We start from the raw sequence: 21,869 nt of genomic DNA, 5'->3' as shown, positions 1-21,869 counted from the left end.
TAATCCTGCAGCAACTTGAAATGTCAAATATTATGTGAATTATAATTAATCTGAATATTTTTAGGGGTTAATACATTTTTCATAAGGGAAAATAAACTCAATTTGGAAATTACAAAGTTTAGAAGCCTTTTTAAAGCTTAAATACACTACATTGCCTGCACTGCAGGAAAGTTCTCCTGCAGCACGGTGATCAAGTGAAGATCCTGCATCTCAAATCAAATCAAATCAAATTTTATTTGTCACATACACATGGTTAGCAGATGTTAATGTGAGTCTAGCGAAATGCTTGTGCTTCTAGTTCCGACAATGCAGTAATAACCAACAAGTAATCTAGCCAACAATTCCAAAACTACTACTTTATAGACACAAGTGTAAGGGGATAAAGAATATGTACATAAAGATATATGAATGAGTGATGGTACAGAGCGGCATAGGCAAGATACAGTAGATGGTATTGAGTGCAGTATATACATATGAGATGAGTATGTAAACAAAGTGGCATAGTTAAAGTGGCTAGTGATACAAGTATTACATAAAGATGCAGTAGATGATATAGAGTACAGTATATACGTATACATATGAGATGAATAATGTAGGGTATGTAAACATTATATTAGGTAGCATTGTTTAAAGTGGCTAGTAAGTAAAGCTGTGTTTAGAAGTCATTCCCCACTCGGGTAATAATGCATTGCATTTCTTCAAGCTGAGGTGTTAATGGCAAATGTTTAATGGCAAATGTTTTCCTGCTGTGTCAAACAAACTGTTACGGACGAGCATGTGGATAAACAGAACAACTCACCCTCGGGGTCCAGTAGTCTGGCCACCCCAAGCCGTTCAGCCACACCAAAGGCCTGTTCTAAGTTTGACCGGCTAGTCTGAGCCGACACTCTGCCCATATCCACCAGATCAGGTCTGCAAAGGAAGAGAATATACTAATGGGGAGCTCATCTGTTTAATGAAATGTTAATATGTGATACTTTTGGAAGTGGAAGAACACAAACGTAGTATTTTGGCAAATAATAATTTAGGGTGGTTTGCATTTGTTATGTTTTAGGTTATTTCAGCTATTTCAGCACACACTATTCTTCTTGAAGTATGTTGGTATTAGTAAGGAACTTCTCATTGAAGAAAACATATTTGTTTGTAGGAAAGTTTTAGTGTGAGGAAAAAATAGTTAGCAATGCAAAATGAGCTTGTAATATAATGTACTTTTATCCTGTAAATAGTAAGCTAACTACAGAGGAAATGCCTAGGGACGCAGTGCAGTCCCCGACTTTCCAGAGAAATAAATACGTGTTTGCTCAAGAGCCAAACACAGTCAGGCCAGCCAAAAAGAGGTCAATGGTTAAAGTTAAACAATTCCACATGACCCACACATACGTCAATAACTTGTGTTGAGTTATGTGTCCATTGAACTTGAGAAGGCTAGGACTGCAAATAGTGATGTGACATTCAACATAACAAACAAAAGGGAGGTGGGAGAAAGGAGAAATACCTTTCCATCTACCGCAGTCTAGTTCATAACATTTTAGGTCAGTCCAACAAGGTAGAATATACAGGGTCTGAAATCTGATATTGTCTAACTGAAAATCCAACCACTAAGTGCTGCCTTATTGAGTTGATGGGAAACAGAGAAGTCCAAGACTCAAAATGTGGTGGTGAATCACAGACGTGACTCAGCAAAAGACACAAAAGTAAACAAAGGAGGAAAATAGTTATGTTCTTATGAACTGTAAATTGTTGCTGTTATACACTGGAAAAATACTCATATGAGATGATATTCCAGTTAAACCTTGATGAAAGACTAACTACATTTTTTATATATATATCCCTAAAAAAGCATTGTAAAGCAAACAATAAGTACACTGTGCTGGAATTTAAATTAAATATAGGGATTGGTCTCTTTTTCAGATACAGGTTCCGTATATCAAGTGTTACCTGTATTTATGAATGATGGTGTTACCTGTATTTGTAAATGGTGTTACCTGTATTTGTAAATGGTGTTACCTGTATTTGTAAATGGTGTTACCTGTATTTGTAAATGGTGTTACCTGTATTTGTGAATGATGGCATTGCCTGTATTTGTAAATGGTGTTACATGTATTTATGAATGATGATGTTACCTGTATTTGTAAATGGTGTTGTACCTGTATTTGTGAATGATGGCATTGCCTGTATTTGTAAATGGTGTTACATGTATTTATGAATGATGGTGTTACCTGTATTTGTAAATGGTGTTGTACCTGTATTTGTGAATGATGGCATTTCCTGTATTTGTAAATGGTGTTACCTGTATTTGTGAATGATGGTGTTACCTGTATTTGTGAATGATGGTGTTACCTGTATTTGTGAATGATGGCATTGCCTGTATTTGTAAATGGTGTTACCTGTATTTATGAATGGTGTTGTACCTGTATTTGTGAATGATGGCATTTACTGTATTTGTAAATGGTGTTACCTGTATTTGTGAATGATGGTGTTACCTGTATTTGTAAATGGTGTTACCTGTATTTATGAATCGTGTTGTACCTGTATTTGTGAATGATGGCATTTCCTGTATTTGTAAATGGTGTTACCTGTATTTGTGAATGATGGCATTTCCTGTATTTGTAAATGGTGTTACCTGTATTTGTGAATGATGGCATTGCCTGTATTTGTAAATGGTGTTACATGTATTTGTAAATGGTGTTACCTGTATTTGTAAATGGTGTTGTACCTGTATTTGTGAATGATGGCGTTTCTTGTATTTGTAAATGGTGTTACCTGTATTTGTGAATGGTGTTACCTGTATTTGTAAATGGTGTTGTACCTGTATTTATAAATGGTGTTACATGTATTTATGAATGATGGTGTTACCTGTATTTGTAAATGGTGTTGTACCTGTATTTGTAAATGGTGTTACATGTATTTATGAATGATGGTGTTACCTGTATTTGTAAATGGTGTTACCTGTATTTGTAAATGGTGTTACCTGTATTTGTGAATGATGGTGTTACCTGTATTTGTGAATGATGGTGTTACCTGTATTTGTGAATGATGGTGTTACCTGTATTTGTAAATGGTGTTACCTGTATTTGTGAATGATGGCATTGCCTGTATTTGTAAATGGTGTTACATGTATTTATGAATGATGGTGTTACCTGTATTTATGAATGGTGTTGTACCTGTATTTGTGAATGATGGTGTTACCTGTATTTGTGAATGATGGTGTTACCTGTATTTGTGAATGATGGCGTTTCCTGTATTTGTAAATGGTGTTACCTGTATTTGTAAATGGTGTTACCTGTATTTGTAAATGGTGTTACCTGTATTTGTAAATGGTGTTACCGGTATTTGTGAATGATGGCATTGCCTGTATTTGTAAATGGTGTTACCTGTATTTGTGAATGATGGCATTGAACAGCCTCCCGTCCCTCCAGGAGGTGGTGAAGTTGTTACAGCGTACGCCCACATAGCCCTCGGTCATCTGCTGGGACCACATCAGTAGCCGCTCCTTGGCTGTCATGTCCTCCGACTCCCCGCAAACATGGATCTCAGAGATCTAAGAGAGGAACAACAACAAACAATACTTCAGATGTTAGGAACATATGTTTGAATTGGGAGCCTTTCTAGAGTCACAGATAGAATAACTAATAACAACATAAATGTGCTAAATTCATTATATTGTGTGAATGAATACACACATGATAAATGTCTGCACCAAATTCATATAGCTACACCTCAATAATTCCTTATTTGGTTCATACTGAATCAGTGTCCCTATTGGACATCTCAAATTGGCAGCTGGATTATAAATAATCTATTCGTTGGCACAGGTTAAAGAGTGAGGGTACTTAAACCAAACACATTCCCCTGACGTTTCAACACAGTCGAAATCAGCAAGCAATTCCATGTATCTATGCTGGAGGAAAAACATGATCACCTCTGACCTTGACAACAGGAAGTGACCTTTGAACCTCTTCCTGCTGTGTTGTCATGCTTCATGTTTCGCTAGGCAACCTAGCTACACTTTAACAATCATTGAGTAAGCAAAATGATGGTAGCACTTTATTTGAAGTCCCAAATATATGGTTTGTTCAGTATACTGTATGTTCAACTAACTGTCAACAAAACTCCAACTACCCATTAACCTTAGCCCTAAATCTGTCCCAAACCGGTGAGCAAGCAAAAATGGACATTGAAATTGGGGTTGAATGTGAGTAACACAACATATTGTAGCAGTCATGTTCAGTAGATTTGGGGGCATACTAAAAAGATTATGCTATGTGCTGCCAGATTGACCACTAATTTGTGTAAAAATTGCCAGCAAGCATATGGGTGAGACATACTATATCAGGAACAAATGACCCCAAGGTTGTTGCACTTTCCTATACTTGGAATTAGATCATGGAAAATAGTGGTCTCGGCGTGATAAACTGCTTCCTTTGGTATTTTACCTTTAGAATCCGAAAGCTGGGAAATCTAGTAGCAAAACAAAGAGACTGATATAAGCTGTGTCTTAGAAGTAAGGAGTAGGAGAGTTGTATGGACCTGAGCAATCAAAACATCAACATTTCAAGGAGAATCAAAGATAACAAACAACCTTTCCAAATGCCAGCTGTTTATCACTTAGGTATACAACATTTTAAAGATCAGGGTAGCCTAGTGGTTAGAGCGTTGGGCTAGTAACCGGAAGGTTGTGAGTTCAAACCCCCGAGCTGGCAAGGTACAAATCTGTCGTTCTGCCCCTGAACAGGCAGTTAACCCACTGTTCCCAGGCCGTCATTGAAAATAAGAATTTGTTCTTAACTGACTTGCCTGGTTAAATAAAGGTAAAATAAAAAAAATAAAATAAAATAAATAAAAAACAGTTTAGAATCTGGTTTGACATAATGGGTAGAACCTTAGTAGCCAAGCTCGAGCAGAGGTGAGGCTCACAAGAAACACTGCTGTGTGAAATAACTTGTGAGGAGAATCATAGCAGTGAAACAAGCTAATTAACTACTCAGAGTTTTGTAATTATCTCTATGTCCATGTGTTGTGGCTTTGTAGGCTGTATATTACAGCTCCACATCACAGCATGTGATGATGCCAGTTATGTTGTTGTTTGACTCAAAGGGAATGTTAGACTATGTCATAGTACAATTATAGTTGTCTTCTGAATGGTTTTAGAGAGCAAATGGCGGTTAGCAGTCTGCCAGTACAGCATACGGAAACATTGTGCCGTGAAGTCCAATCACACATCAACACAAACACTGTCTCCATGCAACACCTCTGCAATAAAACAACACTTCATAGAATAATGAAAACATACGAAAGCAAAGATCATGTTTGCTATTTCAGAATAACAGTGCATCTGTATCATGTAAGAGGAACCAAACCAAGCCACCAGTTGTACAGTATTACAGAGTTACTGATACGGTAGCACATTACATTTTGGTCCACACATGTTGGCTGGCTATAAATAGCCTGCACTTAGTTTACCTCTTGTTGGGCGGATGTACACTTGGCAGATGCTTGGAGAGGCTCCAGATAATCTGGAGAGCGGGACCCTCCATCAGAACAGCTGTGAAACCTCCTCCTCCTCCTCCTGTGCACTTGAGTGCTCCATATGATTTTGGGGAGCCCTTCTAGGTTCCCAGATAGGTTGTGATCTCCGCCTCCTCTCAGGGTCCGGAGCATATGCTCCACGGCTCCGAATGTCACCGCCCGCCTCAGCTGCCTATGTAGCAACTTCTTTTCCAGCAGACCATCCTTAGGAGTGATACTCCTGGAGGTCTTGGTGATGCCATGGAGCTTTTCCTCTCTGTGTGTCTGGTGTGCAGAAATCCATCCAGATCGCAATGCTAACTTCTTCCCAAGAGGAACCTTGGGGACCTCCCCAACATACACCCCTTTGCTGATACTTCCCAGCCTAGGTCTGGGTGTCTCCCCTTCTGGTGCCCCAGCCTGGCTCTCCCTGATGCTCCTGTCTGCTCCATGCTGGAGCTCTACCCTTCTGGGGATATCCTCCTCACTCTGGACACTTTCTCCTCCTCGGCTCCGGAGGGATTCCGGCCGCTGAAACTCCCCCGATTTCCTCTTCTTCTTCCTCTGGAAGTAGCGCCGGCCGCGGAGGTCTTTGGACTCAGGGCTGAGCGGAGCTTTGGTAGGGTCCACATAGCATTCTTCCTTGGGGCCCCGCACACAGCCACACACATTGCCCATGACTGTCAGTCCTACGTTCCCTTTCTATAAAGAGCGTTAAGTTCCTTCTAATTTCACGCTGGGAATCCGTGAGTGAACTTAACTTGATCCAAATCTCTGTTATTCCACCAAGAGGCAGCCATAGTTTTCCTCTAAGGGGGCGGAGAGGAAGCTACGGCAGGCAGCCTGGCAGCAGACACAAACACCCCTCCCCTCCACACAGCTGGGTTAGCTGGAGAGAGAAAGTCTGTCTGTCTCCCAGAAGAAGCTAAAATGTCCTAGGCACTTCCTTCTGTCACTCCTTTCTTCTGTGACTGCTCTCCTCTCCTCTCTCTGCTCTCAGGAATCGTCTCTCAGTCTCTGACCTTTGAAACGTTTCCCTGTCCCGGCTAATCCAACAACAACACCATAAATGCACTGCAGGAGAGGCAGAGGCACAGCCACGTCCCACACGTTTCTACTTCACAGCTCAAAGAAAGAGAAACAGTCCTGGTTCCTGTTTTGGTCTGTCCTCCTGTGATGTCCTCCTCATCTGAAGTGTAAACACGGGCACCTCCAGAACCCCTTCGGGTGTTAAGTTTCCCCAAATGTGCCTGTCTGTAACGAGGCTGCCGGTCTGAGGAGGGCGGAGGGAGCGAGGTGCGGCAGCGGGACAGGATCAGATGGCTCTCGGTTTTCTGCTCTGCCAGCTGATGACCACTGATTACACCGTATGGGAAAACTTTGCTCAGAAAGTTGGCCTAACCTGATAGGCTGTACCAAGCAGAGAGAATCCCTGCCTATCATAGGGCTTTAAAAATAACAGGGCAGCATGTGTCAACAAAAGCAGCCGATGCAAATCCTGCTAGGCTAACAAAGCACTTTCCCTTTGCCTATTAATCAAACTGTATACAATCGCAAAGCCAGAGGTGGGGCTTGAGTCCAATGGTTTAAACAAACACTATTATCCAATCGGTCCATTGCCATCCCATTTCAAATGGGGGCAAATACAGTATACACTTTGCACAGGAAGTGACTCATGTAAATGACCTATGGAACAAACATAATGATTAGATTATATGTCATTATATATGTGACATATGTAGCAAGTACGGTCCATGAAAGGCATATAAAGCTTGTGTTTTTTTCCCTCAATATTCAACTAAATGTTCCGAACAACCACAAGTGAGTTGACAAATTGAGCTAAATTGGCAAGGCTTCAGGATGAGTGTTGATTGAAATAGTATAAATCATTTCTTTGCATAGCCCAACTAAAAATAACTGTCCCACCAGGCTCTGGTTCTATTCTGACGGCAGTGACATTTCCCCTGAAGGTTACAGTCTTCTAGGCCCTGCAGTTTACATACTGTATACCTGGCTGGCTGCAGTACACACACAATACACAGTATACTTAGCACAAAAGCAAAACTACTTGATCAACCACAACACAAGAGCAGCCTATTTTTACTTTCATAGAAATCTACTTACTATGTAAATGTTCATATTCATTCATGTGGTGTTTCAATAATATCAGAGTTTTGAAAAACTGTCATTTGTCATTCATTGCAACCTAATGTGGAAAATGTAATTACAGTCTTTCAGCATCGAATAAAGTCTCAAAGTAGAGGCATATATTTTGCTGACTCATCTTAGCCTTTTTTTTTTTGCAAAGTCATCATACTTTATCCTGTCATCCTTTTTATCCACCTGTCTAACAGGATGTTAGTGCTCCCTGCAAATAGCTCTGTCTTTAATCTCTTGTTTGATCTGCCAATGACAAAGGCTAGAGAGGGGTGGAAGGATGGAAGGATGGAAGAGAGAGAGAGACGTGTACATTATATTGAGATTGAAGACTTCATCCTGTCACATTCACCTGTTTTATCTACCCTGGTAAATCAAGTCAAAGCCTCCACATTTGTTTTCGTGTGCCTCTCCGGACCTCAGTTTATTGAGACCTCTAACAGGACCTTGACCGTAACCCTTGGAGAACATGACTGTCAGTCAGACGACACTACAGAGACCAAAGAGCTACAGTATGGAGCATCGTCATGTATTCAGGTTTCACTGCAGTTATTCACATTAAAGGAAGACAATGCACCAGTCTTCTCAATGCCTTGTCCCAAGGGGGATATGCAATATGCGTCCCATTGTAGGGAATACCACAGGGACTTCAATGTATTCAGTATGTAAACGCACCTGGGAGACGACTTTGTAAACCAATTGTCAACAAGAGGTAATAGTCTGAAACAATTCTGTATAACTTCAATCGCTACAGTTTATAGCTTCAGTTCCTATCAAACCATAGCAAGTGACGGATGAATGGCACATTCTCAGGAGACATTCTTAAAAGAAAAAATATCAGAGAAGTAACACAATGTCATTGGATGAGCATGACCGAATGGCTGGATCATCATACTAAAGGTAATGTCAACTTAGTCCTTCCAAAACCTTTTCGATAGAGTCACGTAGCATCCAAACAGGGTTGGGTTCATCGCTATGTCACATTGTGTTTCTGCCAGCTGGGCTTAAACCCCACACATAACTGATCAACATTTTCTCCCTCTGTGCCCTGCAACCCTGAAAAATCAAGAATCTACAGGTCCATAGCTACTAGCTAGTACAAATGCCCAACGGCTCGCGTGAGTGACAGGGGCAGGTGTAGGCACACATCACCCAAGCTACCTGTCAGGATGTTTTATGATTCCAAGCCATAAGAAAAAACTTTAATTATTCTTCAACAAGCACTTCAAATGATTCACTTTCAAAATATTCAGTATTTTTTTGTGTTTTTACCAGACCTCGATGAGTCTGGGATGTGCAGGCAACAGAGGAGAGAGGGTAGATGTTGAAGCATGCAACTAGACATCACTGCTCTCTGTCTGTTGGATTGTCAAGGAGTTTTCTGTTGTGGATGAACTGTGGCTAACTATCAGTGCTTATTTGTCCATGTCCTTCTACCATGGTCTGGTTCTAGGTCAGGTTGTCATAATGCTAACTATCAGTGCTTATTTGTCCATGTCTTTCTACCATGGTCTGGTTCTAGGTCAGGGTGTCATAACGCTAACTATCAGTGCTTATTTGTCCATTGTCTTTCTACCATGGTCTGGTTCCTGGTTCTAGGTCAGGGTGTCATAATGCTAACTATCAGTGCTTATTTGTCCATGTCCTTCTACCATGGTCTGGTTCTAGGTCAGGGTGTCATAATGCTAACTATCAGTGCTTATTTGTCCATGTCTTTCTACCATGGTCTGGTTCTAGGTCAGGGTGTCATAATGCGAACTATCAGTGCTTATTTGTCCATGTCTTTTTACCATGGTCTGGTTCTAGGTCAGGGTGTCATAACGCTAACTACTGCTAACATTCCTCTCCCATAATGTAACCCTGTAGAGTCAAGCCTGCAGACTGACTGTGCCAGATATATTAATAATCCATAGCAGGGGCCTGAGAAAGAGAGAGAGAGGAGAGAGAGCAAGTGCGAGCAAGAGAGAAGGAGGAGGGAGAGAGAGGGGGGAAGAGAGAGAGAGGGGAGAGAGTACGATAGAGAGAGAGAATGAGAGAGAAAGAGAGAGAGAGAATGAGAGAGAAAGCGAGAGAGAGAATGAGAGAGAAAGAGCGAGAGAGGGGAGAGACAGATGAGAGAGAGAGGGGCAGCAAAAGAAAGAAAGAGAGAGGAGAGAGAGCAGGAGCGAGAGAGATAGAGAAAGAGAAGGGAGAGAGATGAGAGAGAGGGGAGGGGAGATGGAGAGAGAGGATGAGAGAGAGAGAGAGAGGATGAGAGAGAGAGAGAGAGAGGGGGGGGTGAGAGAGGGGACAGGGGAGAGAGGGGAGAGAGAGAGGGGGGGAGAGAAGGAGAGGGAGAGAAGGAGAGAGAGATGAGAGAGGGAGAGAGAGATGAGAGAGGGAGAGAGAGATGAGAGAGAGAGAGAGAGAGAGAGAGAGAGAGAGAGAGAGAGAGAGAGAGAGAGAGAGAGAGAGAGGGAGCAAAAGAAAGAAAGAGAGAGGAGAGAGAGCAGGAGCGAGAGAGATAGAGAAAGGGAAGGGAGAGAGATGAGAGAGAGGGGAGGGGGAGAGGGAGAGAGAGGATGAGAGAGAGAGAGAGAGAGAGAGAGAGAGAGAGAGAGAGAGAGAGAGATACTGGGCACTAGCGGGTTGTGCTAGGCCTCAGAAATGCAACACTAGATCATCCTAGTGCTAATACAAGCCTATAGCTTCCATATGTGAATGTACAGCTTTACAGCTTTACAGCAGTAAAGACTGTGTGTGGTACTACACAGACATAGGCACAAATGTTCTCAGGGTGTGGAGCCTGCTGTTGACTGTAGCCTGTGAAAACAATGGAAGGGGGGACACCGAAAACAGATGAACATTAGTACTGCAGGCGAGACGAAGGAAGGGACACTTACTCTATACAAACAAACTATTTCCTGCATTCATCATCACTCAACACATAACACTGGAGGGAGGGACGTGTCCAACCTCTTCCCTCCTTTTAATTCAACACTGAAGCACAAACAGTACAAACACGTAATGACCATTTCACCATTTCAGCTTAGATAGCTATTAGCTCTGAGACACACACACACACTTGCGGACAATGCAGTTCCTCTCATTGAGCTGTGAGGTGAGTGGTCCAGTGTTGTCCTCTGTGTGTGTGTCGTTCCAGGATGGGACAAACACACACACATATACACACACACACACACACACTGAACCACTCACCAACGAGAGGAACTGCATTGTCCGCAAGTGTGTGTGTGTGTGTGTGTGTGTGTGTGTGTGTGTGTGTGTGTGTGTGTGTGTGTGTGTGTGTGTGTGTGTGTGTCAGTCACCTGATCTCAAACCAATTGAACCCTTATGGGAGATTCTTTTTTTCCACAACCATCAACAAAACACCAAATGATGGAATTTCTCATGGAAGAAAGGTTTCGCATCCCTCCAATAGGGTTCCAGACACTGTTAGAATCTATGCCAAGGTGCACTGAAGCGTTTCTGGACGCTCCTGGTCGCCCAATACCCGATTAAGACCCTTTATGTTGCTGTTTCCTTTATTTTGGCAGTTACCTGTACATGCCAGCAGGCAAACTGCCACAGACGTAAGCCTATGTTAAAATAACCATATGCATGACACTTTGTTAGACTGGTTTGACATCTTGTGGCCAACGAGGGAACAACAGCTATAAAAAGAGAAACGGATAGTTTAGAAGAGTGGTCACCAACCTTCAGTTGGAGTCAAGATCACTTTCGCTGTCAAAAAGCCTGCTCAGATTTTTTAAACATACGTTAAAAATGTGAACATTAACCTAATAAAAGCAGCTCTGTAAGAATGTGGTTTGTGCAGTAGGCCTGTCATGCCCTGACCTTAGATATCTCTGTTTTCTATATATTTTGGTTAGGTCAGGGTGTGACTAGGGTGGGTACTCTAGATTTTTGTATGTCTAAGGTTTCTGGAATGTCTAGAGTTTTTGTATGTCTAGGGGTTTTGTATGTCTATGTTGGTCTGATATGGTTCCCAATCAGAGACAGCTGTTTATCGTTGTCTCTGATTGGAGATCATGTTTAGGCAGGCCTTTTTCCCACTTTCTGGTGTGGGATCTTGACTATGTGTAGTTTCCTGTCAGCACTCTATTATATAGCATTTAGTTTGTTATTTTGTCAGTTTGTTTGGTGTTCATTCTTTTAATAAAGAGAATGTACGCATACCACCCTGCGCCTTGGTCTCCTTCATACAACGAACGTGACAAGGCCTAATACATTATCACAGCATACTGGCTATATACCTGGCCTACCAATATTGTTCTTCTCAGACCAAAATATATTTCAAAACTCGAGCTTTGACAACAAAATAAATCAGTTTGTGTAGCACTTGCAAGGCATAGCTGGGTATAAAATGAAATAATTTGCAAATAATTAGCTTTTTTATATTACTGGACTAATCTGTCATGGTGTTTTCAAGACAACAGGGGGAAAAAACAAGGTCAAATTATGACATCAGTGATCTTCAGGTCAGAAAGTCAGAGTTCTAGAAAGATGCCCAAATTTCCGAAATGGAATTCTGAGTTGGATTACGTTCAAAAAAAAAATTCCCAGTCGGATCTTGTATTTTTTCAGAGTTTCCCGTTGGCTTGAACGCACTGAAGTTGGAAGTCTGAGATTTCCGAGTTCCCAGTTTTTATTAACACAGCATTAGTCTCAACAGAGGGAGGGTGAGAGCAGCAGAGGGTCCACCTCTCCTGCTCTCTCCTTCCTTTCCTCTAGTGAGACTGACCAGAGAGTAGGGCTGTGGCGGTCACAACATTTTGTCAGCCGGTAATTGTCAAGCAAATAACTGTCGGTCTCACGGAAATTAACTGTTAATTAACATAAATACATTTAGTATCTCCTGGCTTCCACATAAGCCACTGATGCAGACCTTTGGAACATCTACATTTTAAAATGTATAATAAATCCATGTAATATAGCCTACACCTTCACAATAAATCCATTTTCTTTTTTTGACAGGTCTAAAGAAGCATGATATGAAGAAAATGTAGTCTATTTCAGAAGAACAGAATAGCATACCATGAGTTGTCCTTATGTTAGGTCCTGATCTGGCTATGCCAAATGGCTGTGGGCTACACTAGTTCATTTAGCAGACAAGATTTGCTTAGAATTATGTGGCATTATTTTATAGTGTGAAGAATACAATTGAAAGAAGCTGATCAAAATAGAAAGGATATTTTCTCCAAACGATTTGAGGGAGTGCGCACATACGGCTATTCTGTGTTGAGCGGCTAACAAAGAAATAGGTATTCCTACAGTATATGCTTCATTTAGAGTTAAAGTTTAGTTGTTCTACAAACGTTGGGCTATATGTTTAGATTTTTAATACATTGTAAGGCTGCATGATGCGACTAATGACGATTTGAAAAAAGTCGCTTGAAAGGGATGAGCTCTGCTTTTTTTTTGCGCAGGCTGTACACACTACATCAGTCACTCATTCACAATTTGACATGCCTAGAATTTCACGGCGGCATCTCCTTTGTGTGGCCGTAATGCACCCTAAAAAAATCCATGTAATTTGAGGCCAGTGACCGTTGTGCCCTTCACCCTGAGTTCTGAGCATCACATCTCACTCACATGGCTCTCCATCACGTGATCGGGTCTTTCTCACAGGCTACAAGTGAAGACAGACACATCGGAGACGCAACTGCGCATGTCCTTATCCAATTCCTAGGTGTAAACTGAAGATTATTTATTTATTTTATTTAACTAATTAGTCAGTTAAGAACAAATTCTTATTAACAATGACGGCCTACACTGGCCAAACCCAGATGACGTTGGCCCAATTGTGCGCCGACCTATGGGACTCCCAATCACAGCCGGTTGTGATACAGCCTGGATTCGAACCAGGTTGTCTGTAGTGATGCCTCTAGCATTGAGATGCAATGCCTTAGACCGCTGTGCCACCCGCCACTTAGGAACAAGATGTCCTAACAAACAGAAAAAGCACTGGCCTATGTCAATCTACTTTCACCCATAGTACAAACATTGACCTATTATATTTTGTGTGAGAAATAAATATTCCAAACATAGTCTGGGACAGTTGTGTAATGCGATAGAAGAAAACCGTAACACGATCTCCTCCTCTGAAGAGGTGTAGCAAGGATCGGACCAAAATGCAGCGTGGTAATTTTGATACATGTTTAATAAACGAAATAAACACGAACAATACAAAACAAGAAACACGAAAACCTAAACAGCCTATCTGGTGCAAACAAACACAGAGACAGGAACAATCACCCATGAAACACTCAGAGAATATGGCTGCCTAAATATGGTCCCCAACTGACTGGCGGATCCTGGCTGACTGGCGGATCTGGAAGATCCTGGCAGACTGGCGGCTCTGGCTGCTCCATGCAGACTGGCGGCTCTGGCTGCTCCATGCAGACTGGCGGCTCTGGCTGCTCCATGCAGACTGGCAGCTCCTTGCAGACTGGCGGCTCCTTGCAGACTGGCGGCTCCTTGCAGACTGGCGGCTCCTTGCAGACTGGCGGCTCCATGCAGACTGGCGGCTCTGGCTGCTCCATACAGACTGGCGGCTCTGGCTGCTCCATGCAGACTGGCGGCTCTGGCTGCTCCATGCAGACTGGCGGCTCTGGCTGCTCCATGCAGACTGGCGGCTCTGGCTGCTCCATGCAGACTGGCGGCTCTGGCTGCTCCTTGCAGACTGGCGGCTCTGGCTGCTCCTTGCAGACTGGCAGCTCCTTGCAGACTGGCAGCGCTGAACAGGCGGGAGATTCCAGCAGCGCTGTAGAGGAGGAAGGCTCTGACTGCGCTGGACAGGCGGGAGACTCCGGCAGCGCTGGAGAGGAGGAAGGCTCTGACTGTGCTGGACAGGTGGGAGACTCCGGCAGCGCTGGAGAGGAGGAAGGCTCTGACTGCGCTGGATAGGCGGGAGACTCCAGCAGCGCTGTAAAGGAGGTAGGCTCTGGCAGCGCTAGACAGGCGGGAGACTCCGGCAGCGCTGGAGAGGAGGAAGGCTCTGGCAGCGCTGGACAGGCGAGGCGCACTGTAGGCCTGATGCTTGGTGCTGGCACTGGTGGTACTGGGCCGAGGACACGCACAGGAAGCCTGGTGCGGGGAGCTGCCACCGGGGGGCTGGTGCGTGGAGGTGGTATTGGATAGACCGGACCGTGCAGGCGCACTGGAGCTCTTGAGCACCGAGCCTGCCCAACCTTACCTGGTTGAATGCTCCCGGTCGCCCTGCCAGTGCGGCGAGGTGGAATAACCCGCACTGGCCTATGCAGGCGAACCGGGGACACCGAGCGCAAGGCTGGTGCCATGTAAGCCGGCCCAAGGAGATGCACTGGAGACCAGATGCGTAGAGCCGGCTTCATGACACTTGGCTCGATGCTTACTCTAGCCCGGCCGATACGCGGAGCTGGTATGTACCTAACCGGGCTATGCACCCGCACTGGAGACACCGTGCGCTCCACAGCATAACACGGTGCCTGCCCGGTCTCTCTAGCCCCCCGGTAAGCATAGGAAGTAGGCGCAGGTCTCCTACCTGGCGTCGCCATACTCCCTGTGAGCCTCCCCCCAATCCATTTTTGGGGCTGACTCTCGGGCTTCCATCCGCGTCGCCGTGCTGCCTCCTCATACCAGCGCCTCTCTGCCTTCGCCGCCTCCAGTTCTTCTTTGGGGCGGCGATATTCTCCAGGCTGTGCCCAGGGTCCCTTTCCATCCAATATCTCCTCCCATGTGTAACAACCCTTGCCGTCCAAAACGTCTTCCCATGTCCATTCCTCCTTTCGCTGCTCCTGCTGCCGCTGCCTGTCACCACGCCGCTTGGTCCTGTTGTGGTGGGTGATTCTGTTACGGTTCTGTTACGGTTCTTCTATCTCCTCCTCTGAAGAGGTGTAGCAAGGATCGGATCAAAATGCAGCGTGGTAATTTTGATACATGTTTAATAAACGAAATAAACACGAACAATTCAAAACAAGAAACACAAAACCCTAAACAGCCTATCTGGTGCAAACAAACACAGAGACCGGAACAATCACCCACGAAACACTCAAAGAATATGGCTGCCTAAATATGGTTCCCAATCAGAGACAACGATAAACACCTGCCTCTGATTGAGAACCACTTCAGGCAACCATAGACTTTTCTAGATAACCCCACTATACCACAATCCCAATACCTACAAAAAAAAACAAGACAAAACACACCACATAATTAACCCATGTCACACCCTGGCCTGACCAAAATAATAAAGAAAACACAAAATACTAAGACCAGGGCGTCACAGATAGATCCCCCCAAAAAATGTTTTAATGTTTTTTACGCAATGTGGCTGACGCAACAGATCAGAACGTGTAGCTTAGAATGCTGATAAACTATTAGGCTATTTCCTCACATTATAAGCGCAGCGATGTGCACATGGTAGTAGGCTATAAGCACGAATGTTCCATTAGCGGAAAACACCATTATCAAAAGTGACCGCAAATGCAATTATGCATGTAATGCTTTTATTATAAAAGGGTGCATTTTATGGTGAAAATGATCTTCCCCAAACTTGAAACTCACACCCTTGTAAAGCAGATTAATGTGCTTACCTTAAACCTTATCAAAACATATAGGCCTATGGGCTAGGCTACATGAGGTGTGCGACTATGATCCAAAAAAGTTGGGGGAAAAAGGCATTGTTTCTTATGCTCATGAGCTCTCATTAAGTGTGACAGTAATATGGTCACCGCAACAGCCCTACCAGAGCGGGGACACTGTCTTCCACCTGATGGTGAAACTCGAGTCACACTGCATCTGCCTCATGCACAAATTCATGTTGTTCCTATGAGCACAGAAAGTGAAATATTCCTCAATATTAAAATAAACAGATGTGTGAGTGAAAGTATGGAAAAGTGTGTTTCGTGTTGAAAAAAAACAGTGTTGACAGTGCTGAATAAAATGTTTAACATGAACTCACTCATAAAAACATCAGCTCTTTGCTGTATTCTTTGACAGTCTCTCTCTGGTCATAGTTTTAAAAGTTCTGAAACCTCACGCAGGCTAGTATCAAACTTTGCTGTGGTCGGGTTTGTGGAAGCTGTAGGCACAGTGATTTGAGCAATCCGATTGGCTAGCGCAGTAGGCAAACTCGATTGAGCCACAGATCTACCAGTCTGCCGGGTAGGCGGGGTTTGTCTTTTCAGACAAACAAAATGGTTCAAAACTGGACCACTTTGCCTTTCCGGTGAGCAGGGCTTCTGAATCAAGTGCACCTACAGCCAACAGAGCAACACAAAAAATACAAAAAGCAGCACAAGCCTTTATCGTTGGCTTTTCAACAGAAATGTTTGGGGATCGACTAGGAATGCCTTGAAGATCACGATACCGGTTGGTGACCACTGGTGATGGTTCAAACAGAACCAAATGTCAGTCTTATACAAGCAAATCCTAAAACATACAGAACTGTAGCGAGTTTAAGCAACACGTTAGGTTTTCAATCACACTGGCTTCAATATACTAGCATTTTCTGTCAAATGGACGAGAAACATAATATCTCAATCCAGAACCTTTTAAATACAGATATCTTAATTTGGTCAAAACAAGAGACATCTCCCAGCTCCATGCGTGACATAATATAGCTGGATATAATCATCCTAATCCTCAACCAAATTAATATGAATAACACTAGCATATGCACACTGATTATCATTTGCTAAGAAAAAAATACAGCAATGGAGAAAGCACACTGATTCACACAGACGGAAGATGAACAACACAGTATGAACAAAATGTGTGATTTGAGATGAACTCTTACCTGAAAGTGCAGAATTATGGTCCAAATCAATCCCAGCGTCAATTTGGGATTCCCGTCTGTGATGTCATCATTTCTGATGTTGACTAGCTTGACCTGAAGAAAGGAGTTGTAAACAGTTGGCTAATAAGCATGATACACAGAAGTGATGCATTCCAAATCTACATCAACTTAAACAGCTTAAGAAATGTTTTCTATTGATCCGCAAAGCACCTTCATTCTTAGTAGTGTAGGTTAACATCCCTGAAGAACATCTGTAGATGTCTCTATATCCAAAACCTATTAATATGTCTTTAAACTTGTAATAAACAGGGTACATACACATTAGTGAGAATTTGAATTTGTTCATCGGTATTAGTGTCATACTCACCGTAACAGATCATTTATAAAGCCCCTTTAAAATGATGCATAAAAATGCATACATATTCTGAGAGTAATGTCCATCCTCTTTTTAGAACAAGTGGAAATCCCCAAAACAGATGCTGGTAACGAAGTTGTGCTCGTAAATCAGTTTACTATTATTATGTGGCCTTGAGTCCACACCTCTATACCACAAGGCGGCACTATAGTGTGGTAGCTAATAGTAATGTGTTGAAATGTCATGTGCTGAAATATCATGTCCTCATTCTAATAAACGAATGCAGTTTGATATTGTTCCAAACAAATATCCATCATTTCAAATACAAATACTGTATTGTGGTCCAATGGCTAAAATTGTCATGCTTGGTACTCTACCTAATTTGATTGAAAATAATTTGCCATGATGTTTATATCATGGCCTTCCATTGATATGCATGACAATCCCTGTCATGTGCAAATAAATGCCATTTTATTTCATTATGAGAGAGCAAGCAGTGAAACCGAAAGCAGAGGCAATTTTCTTTCACCCTCTAAATTGTGCTTTTTCAAGTCTGGGCATAGCTATTTGTAATAATACAATATCTTATCTATCCTTCCCACAGTTCATTGCAACATTGATGCTACCGCTACCCTTATTATGATACAGTACAGCCTTAAATCAACAGTAGGATAGAATAAAAAGCATGTGAATCTTTCATTTGTCTGTTTATGAATATGAATGAGGTGTGAATGGGCCTGGTATGTCATTAAAACAATGGCATAATTTAATGATCTATGAATCCTTTGTCTCAGGCCTTGGGTTGCTTTCACTGACGTCATGTCTGGCAGGCTGCAGCTGGGCAGTGAGCACTGTTCTCCATCTCTATCACTTCCTGACTGTGGGGGATGTGGGGGAGGGGCAATCAGAGATGTAACCACCCTTGGGAGATGGATTCAGCATGTCCTCTATTGTGAGTCATGATGAGGGAGGTATTGAACCCTTTATGAGGTAATGATATTGGTTATCCCTGTCATGGTTTGAGCAAGGTTTCTGTTTTGATGTGGGCATTCAGTGTGCTTTTCAATATCCACATGGTGAAATGGTTATCAGAAATTCCTCTACACATATGTTCTAACATTTCGGCAAATGTGATTGGTCCTTACCTGACGCCTCTTTAAGTAGTCCAGTGCTATCTGTACATTCTGGAGTCTGTGGAACCGCATCCTCCCTTTCTCCCGAGGCTGTAGGCATAGAGGAGGAACAGGAAGAGGAGGACAAGTTAGTGACTGCCATGTGGTCTCTCCCTTTCCAAGGACCAGGGACTCACCACACCATTAGTAGTATGAGGACACCGGACATGCCCCTGCCAGGGTCTTACCCACTCATCTGCTGAGGGAAAGAGAGAAAAACCAAAAGGGAGGGAACAAACAAATCCGGAGCCAGGGTGGTCTACAAAACGCTGCTATTACTACACACCAGTCGCCATACCCTAGCTCTATACAAACCATTTAAAATAGGTTACGGAAATAATTCCAACCCTGATTAAAAGGCAAATGCAGTTTAGTGGTATCAGTGGGCAGACTTTAGGACCATGTGGATGCCTGGGAGCGGGAGGAAAGGCTGTTTGTATGGCTAGCTAGCTTTATGGAGAGCGCATCTATGCAGCTGTAGGGAACAGCGCAATTTTTTCTCAAAACTGTGCAGAGGTAAAGATGGCTGTAGTATATGGCTTTGGCTAGGTTACTGCTGCTTGACTTGATATTAAAATAAACTACAGTGTAGAAATGCAGTAAATGAGCTTCAATTTGATCAAAATGAATTTGAGAGGAATTTTCATCAAATGCTTTAGCATTTGTATTCCTTTACCATACCCTAGGTTTATCTGAAATTACGCAACTGGTACACTGCATTTACGCGATAGAAAAGACATGTATCTTTGTACTCTCAAACTGTGAACTGACAGAACACATAATCTGATAGAATTAGTGCTGAATTGGGCAGGAGTTTACCGGAAATGAGTGATAAACTAATTCCAATGAGGACTAATAACACAAACAATAAAGACCTTTCCCAGTTCCAAAAAGCATCTAGGATTCATATAGCTGTGAGGACTAAGTCTCATGATGTGAGCAGAGAGACAAACTACTGTGACGGACACAGGAGCACAATGGAGGGACACAGCGTGAGATAATGAGATGGAAACTGCGTCACAAGCCAGCCAGTCCCCTGCCGATCCACAGCGACAGAATACGACCCAGGGATGAGCTGCAGTACAGCGCTCTTGATTCAGTAATTACTCTCCTGGCTGGTCATGAGAAGAGGCGGAGGAATCCCTTTCACTACAATAGCAGAGTGACAACATTCACAAAAGCCTTTTCCTCAATGGCTCACCTCATTAACTTGGTACAATCAGTCAAGTGGCCTGCTGTTGGTATACATTGAATACAATAGAAAGCCACTATCTGATGAAAAATGTTCAATGGTTCATAAATGTTGATGTTCAAGTTTGATTGTATGGCTCAATGATGCACAAAGCTACTGAGGATGGACTTAGAGGCCCAGGTGGAGATCTTGTGAATCACACAGTAATGTGATTGATTTGTACATGCGCTTGCAATCCAAGATGGAAGTGCATGGTGCTGTTCTTTTACTTTCCTCTGGCATGCACAATATACACTTCCGTTCAAAAGTTTGGGGTCACTTAGAAATGTCCTTGTTTTGAAAGAAAAGCAATTTTTTTGTCCATTAAAATAACATCAAATTGATCAGAAATACAGTGTAGACATTGTTAATGTTGTAAATGACTATTGTAGCTGGAAACGGCTGATTTTGAATGCAATATCTACATAGGCGTACAGAGGCCCATTATCAGCAACCATCACTCCTGTGTTCCAATGGCATGTTTTGTTAGCTAATCCAAGTTTATCATTTTAAAATGCTAATTGATCATTAGAAAACCCTTTTGCAATTATGATAGCACAGCTGAAAACTGTTGTACTGATTAAAGAAGCAATAAAACTGGCCTTCTTTACACTAGTTGAGTATCTGGAACATCAGCATTTGTGGGTTCGATTACAGGCTCAAAATGGCCAGAAACAGAACTTTCTTCTGAAACCTGTCAGTCTATTTTTGTTCTGAGAAATGAAGGCTATTCCATGCGAGAAATTGCCAAGAAACTGAAGATCTCATGTGTACTACTCCCTTCACAGAACAGCGCAAACTGGCTAACCATAACAGAAAGAGGAGTGGGAGGCCCCGGTGCACAACTGAGCAAGAGGACAAGTACATTAGAGTTTCTAGTTTGAGAAACAGATGCCTCACAAGTCCTTAACTGGCAGCTTGATTAAATAGTAACCTTAAAACACCAGTCTCAACGTCAACAGTAGAGAGGCGACTCCGGGATGCTGGCCTTCTAGTCAACTAGTCTAAAGAAGGCCAGTTTTATTGCTTCTTTAATCAGTACAACAGTTTTCAGCTGTGCTAACATAATTGCAAAAAGGGTTTTCTAATGATCAATTAGCCTTTTAAAATGATAAACTTGGATTAGCTAACACAACGTGCCGTTGGAACACAGGAGTGATGGTTGCTGATAATGGGCCTCTGTACGCCTTTGTAGATATTCCATAAAAAATCATCCGTCACCAGCTACAATAGTCATTTACAACATTAACAATGTCTACACTGTATTTCTGATCAATTTGTTGTTATTTTAATGGACATAAAAAAAATGTGCTTTTCTTTCAACAACAATATTTCTAAGTGACCCCAAACTTCTGAAAGGGTAGTGTATGTTTTTTTGTTGTTGAGAAAAAACAATGAATTGAACATGATCTTGCGCCTTTTGTTCATAAGCCAAGCACATTTCCATCATGTAATCCATCTCAGTTTCTCAGCTAGCAATTCTAAAGCCATACAGTGGGCCACTCCCTATTCTACACAGTGTTGCACACAAACTTCTATCATAAAATCAAAGAGAATGCAACTTGACCTAACCATATAAACAGATTGCTATAGTGCTCACTACGGGCCACTAAAGTAAAAAGCCTGTGGTGGGATTGTTGTTCCACTCTCGTTAATGTCCACAGA

At 42.6% G+C, this 21,869-nt stretch overlaps 1 protein-coding gene across 1 annotated transcript in view; it reads right to left on the bottom strand.

Moving 5' to 3' along the window:
- The window catches only part of dst (dystonin), a 188,225-nt gene that overhangs the window by 116,533 nt on the left and 49,823 nt on the right, over positions 1-21,869 (bottom strand). The window contains exons 6-9 of the mRNA XM_021580916.2: positions 18,947-19,024; positions 17,447-17,539; positions 3,375-3,541; positions 800-912 (exon numbers count right to left, since the gene is read on the bottom strand). Of these exons, the coding sequence (XP_021436591.2) occupies positions 800-912; positions 3,375-3,541; positions 17,447-17,539; positions 18,947-19,024 (451 nt within the window). The remainder of the gene's footprint in view (positions 1-799; positions 913-3,374; positions 3,542-17,446; positions 17,540-18,946; positions 19,025-21,869) is intronic.

The sequence above is a fragment of the Oncorhynchus mykiss genome, chromosome 23, assembly GCF_013265735.2.
Source record: "Oncorhynchus mykiss isolate Arlee chromosome 23, USDA_OmykA_1.1, whole genome shotgun sequence".
In the NCBI taxonomy this organism is placed as follows: domain Eukaryota; kingdom Metazoa; phylum Chordata; class Actinopteri; order Salmoniformes; family Salmonidae; genus Oncorhynchus; species Oncorhynchus mykiss.
The sequence above is the reverse complement of the archived record's forward strand: the minus strand, read 5'-3'. Positions and strand labels throughout refer to the sequence as shown.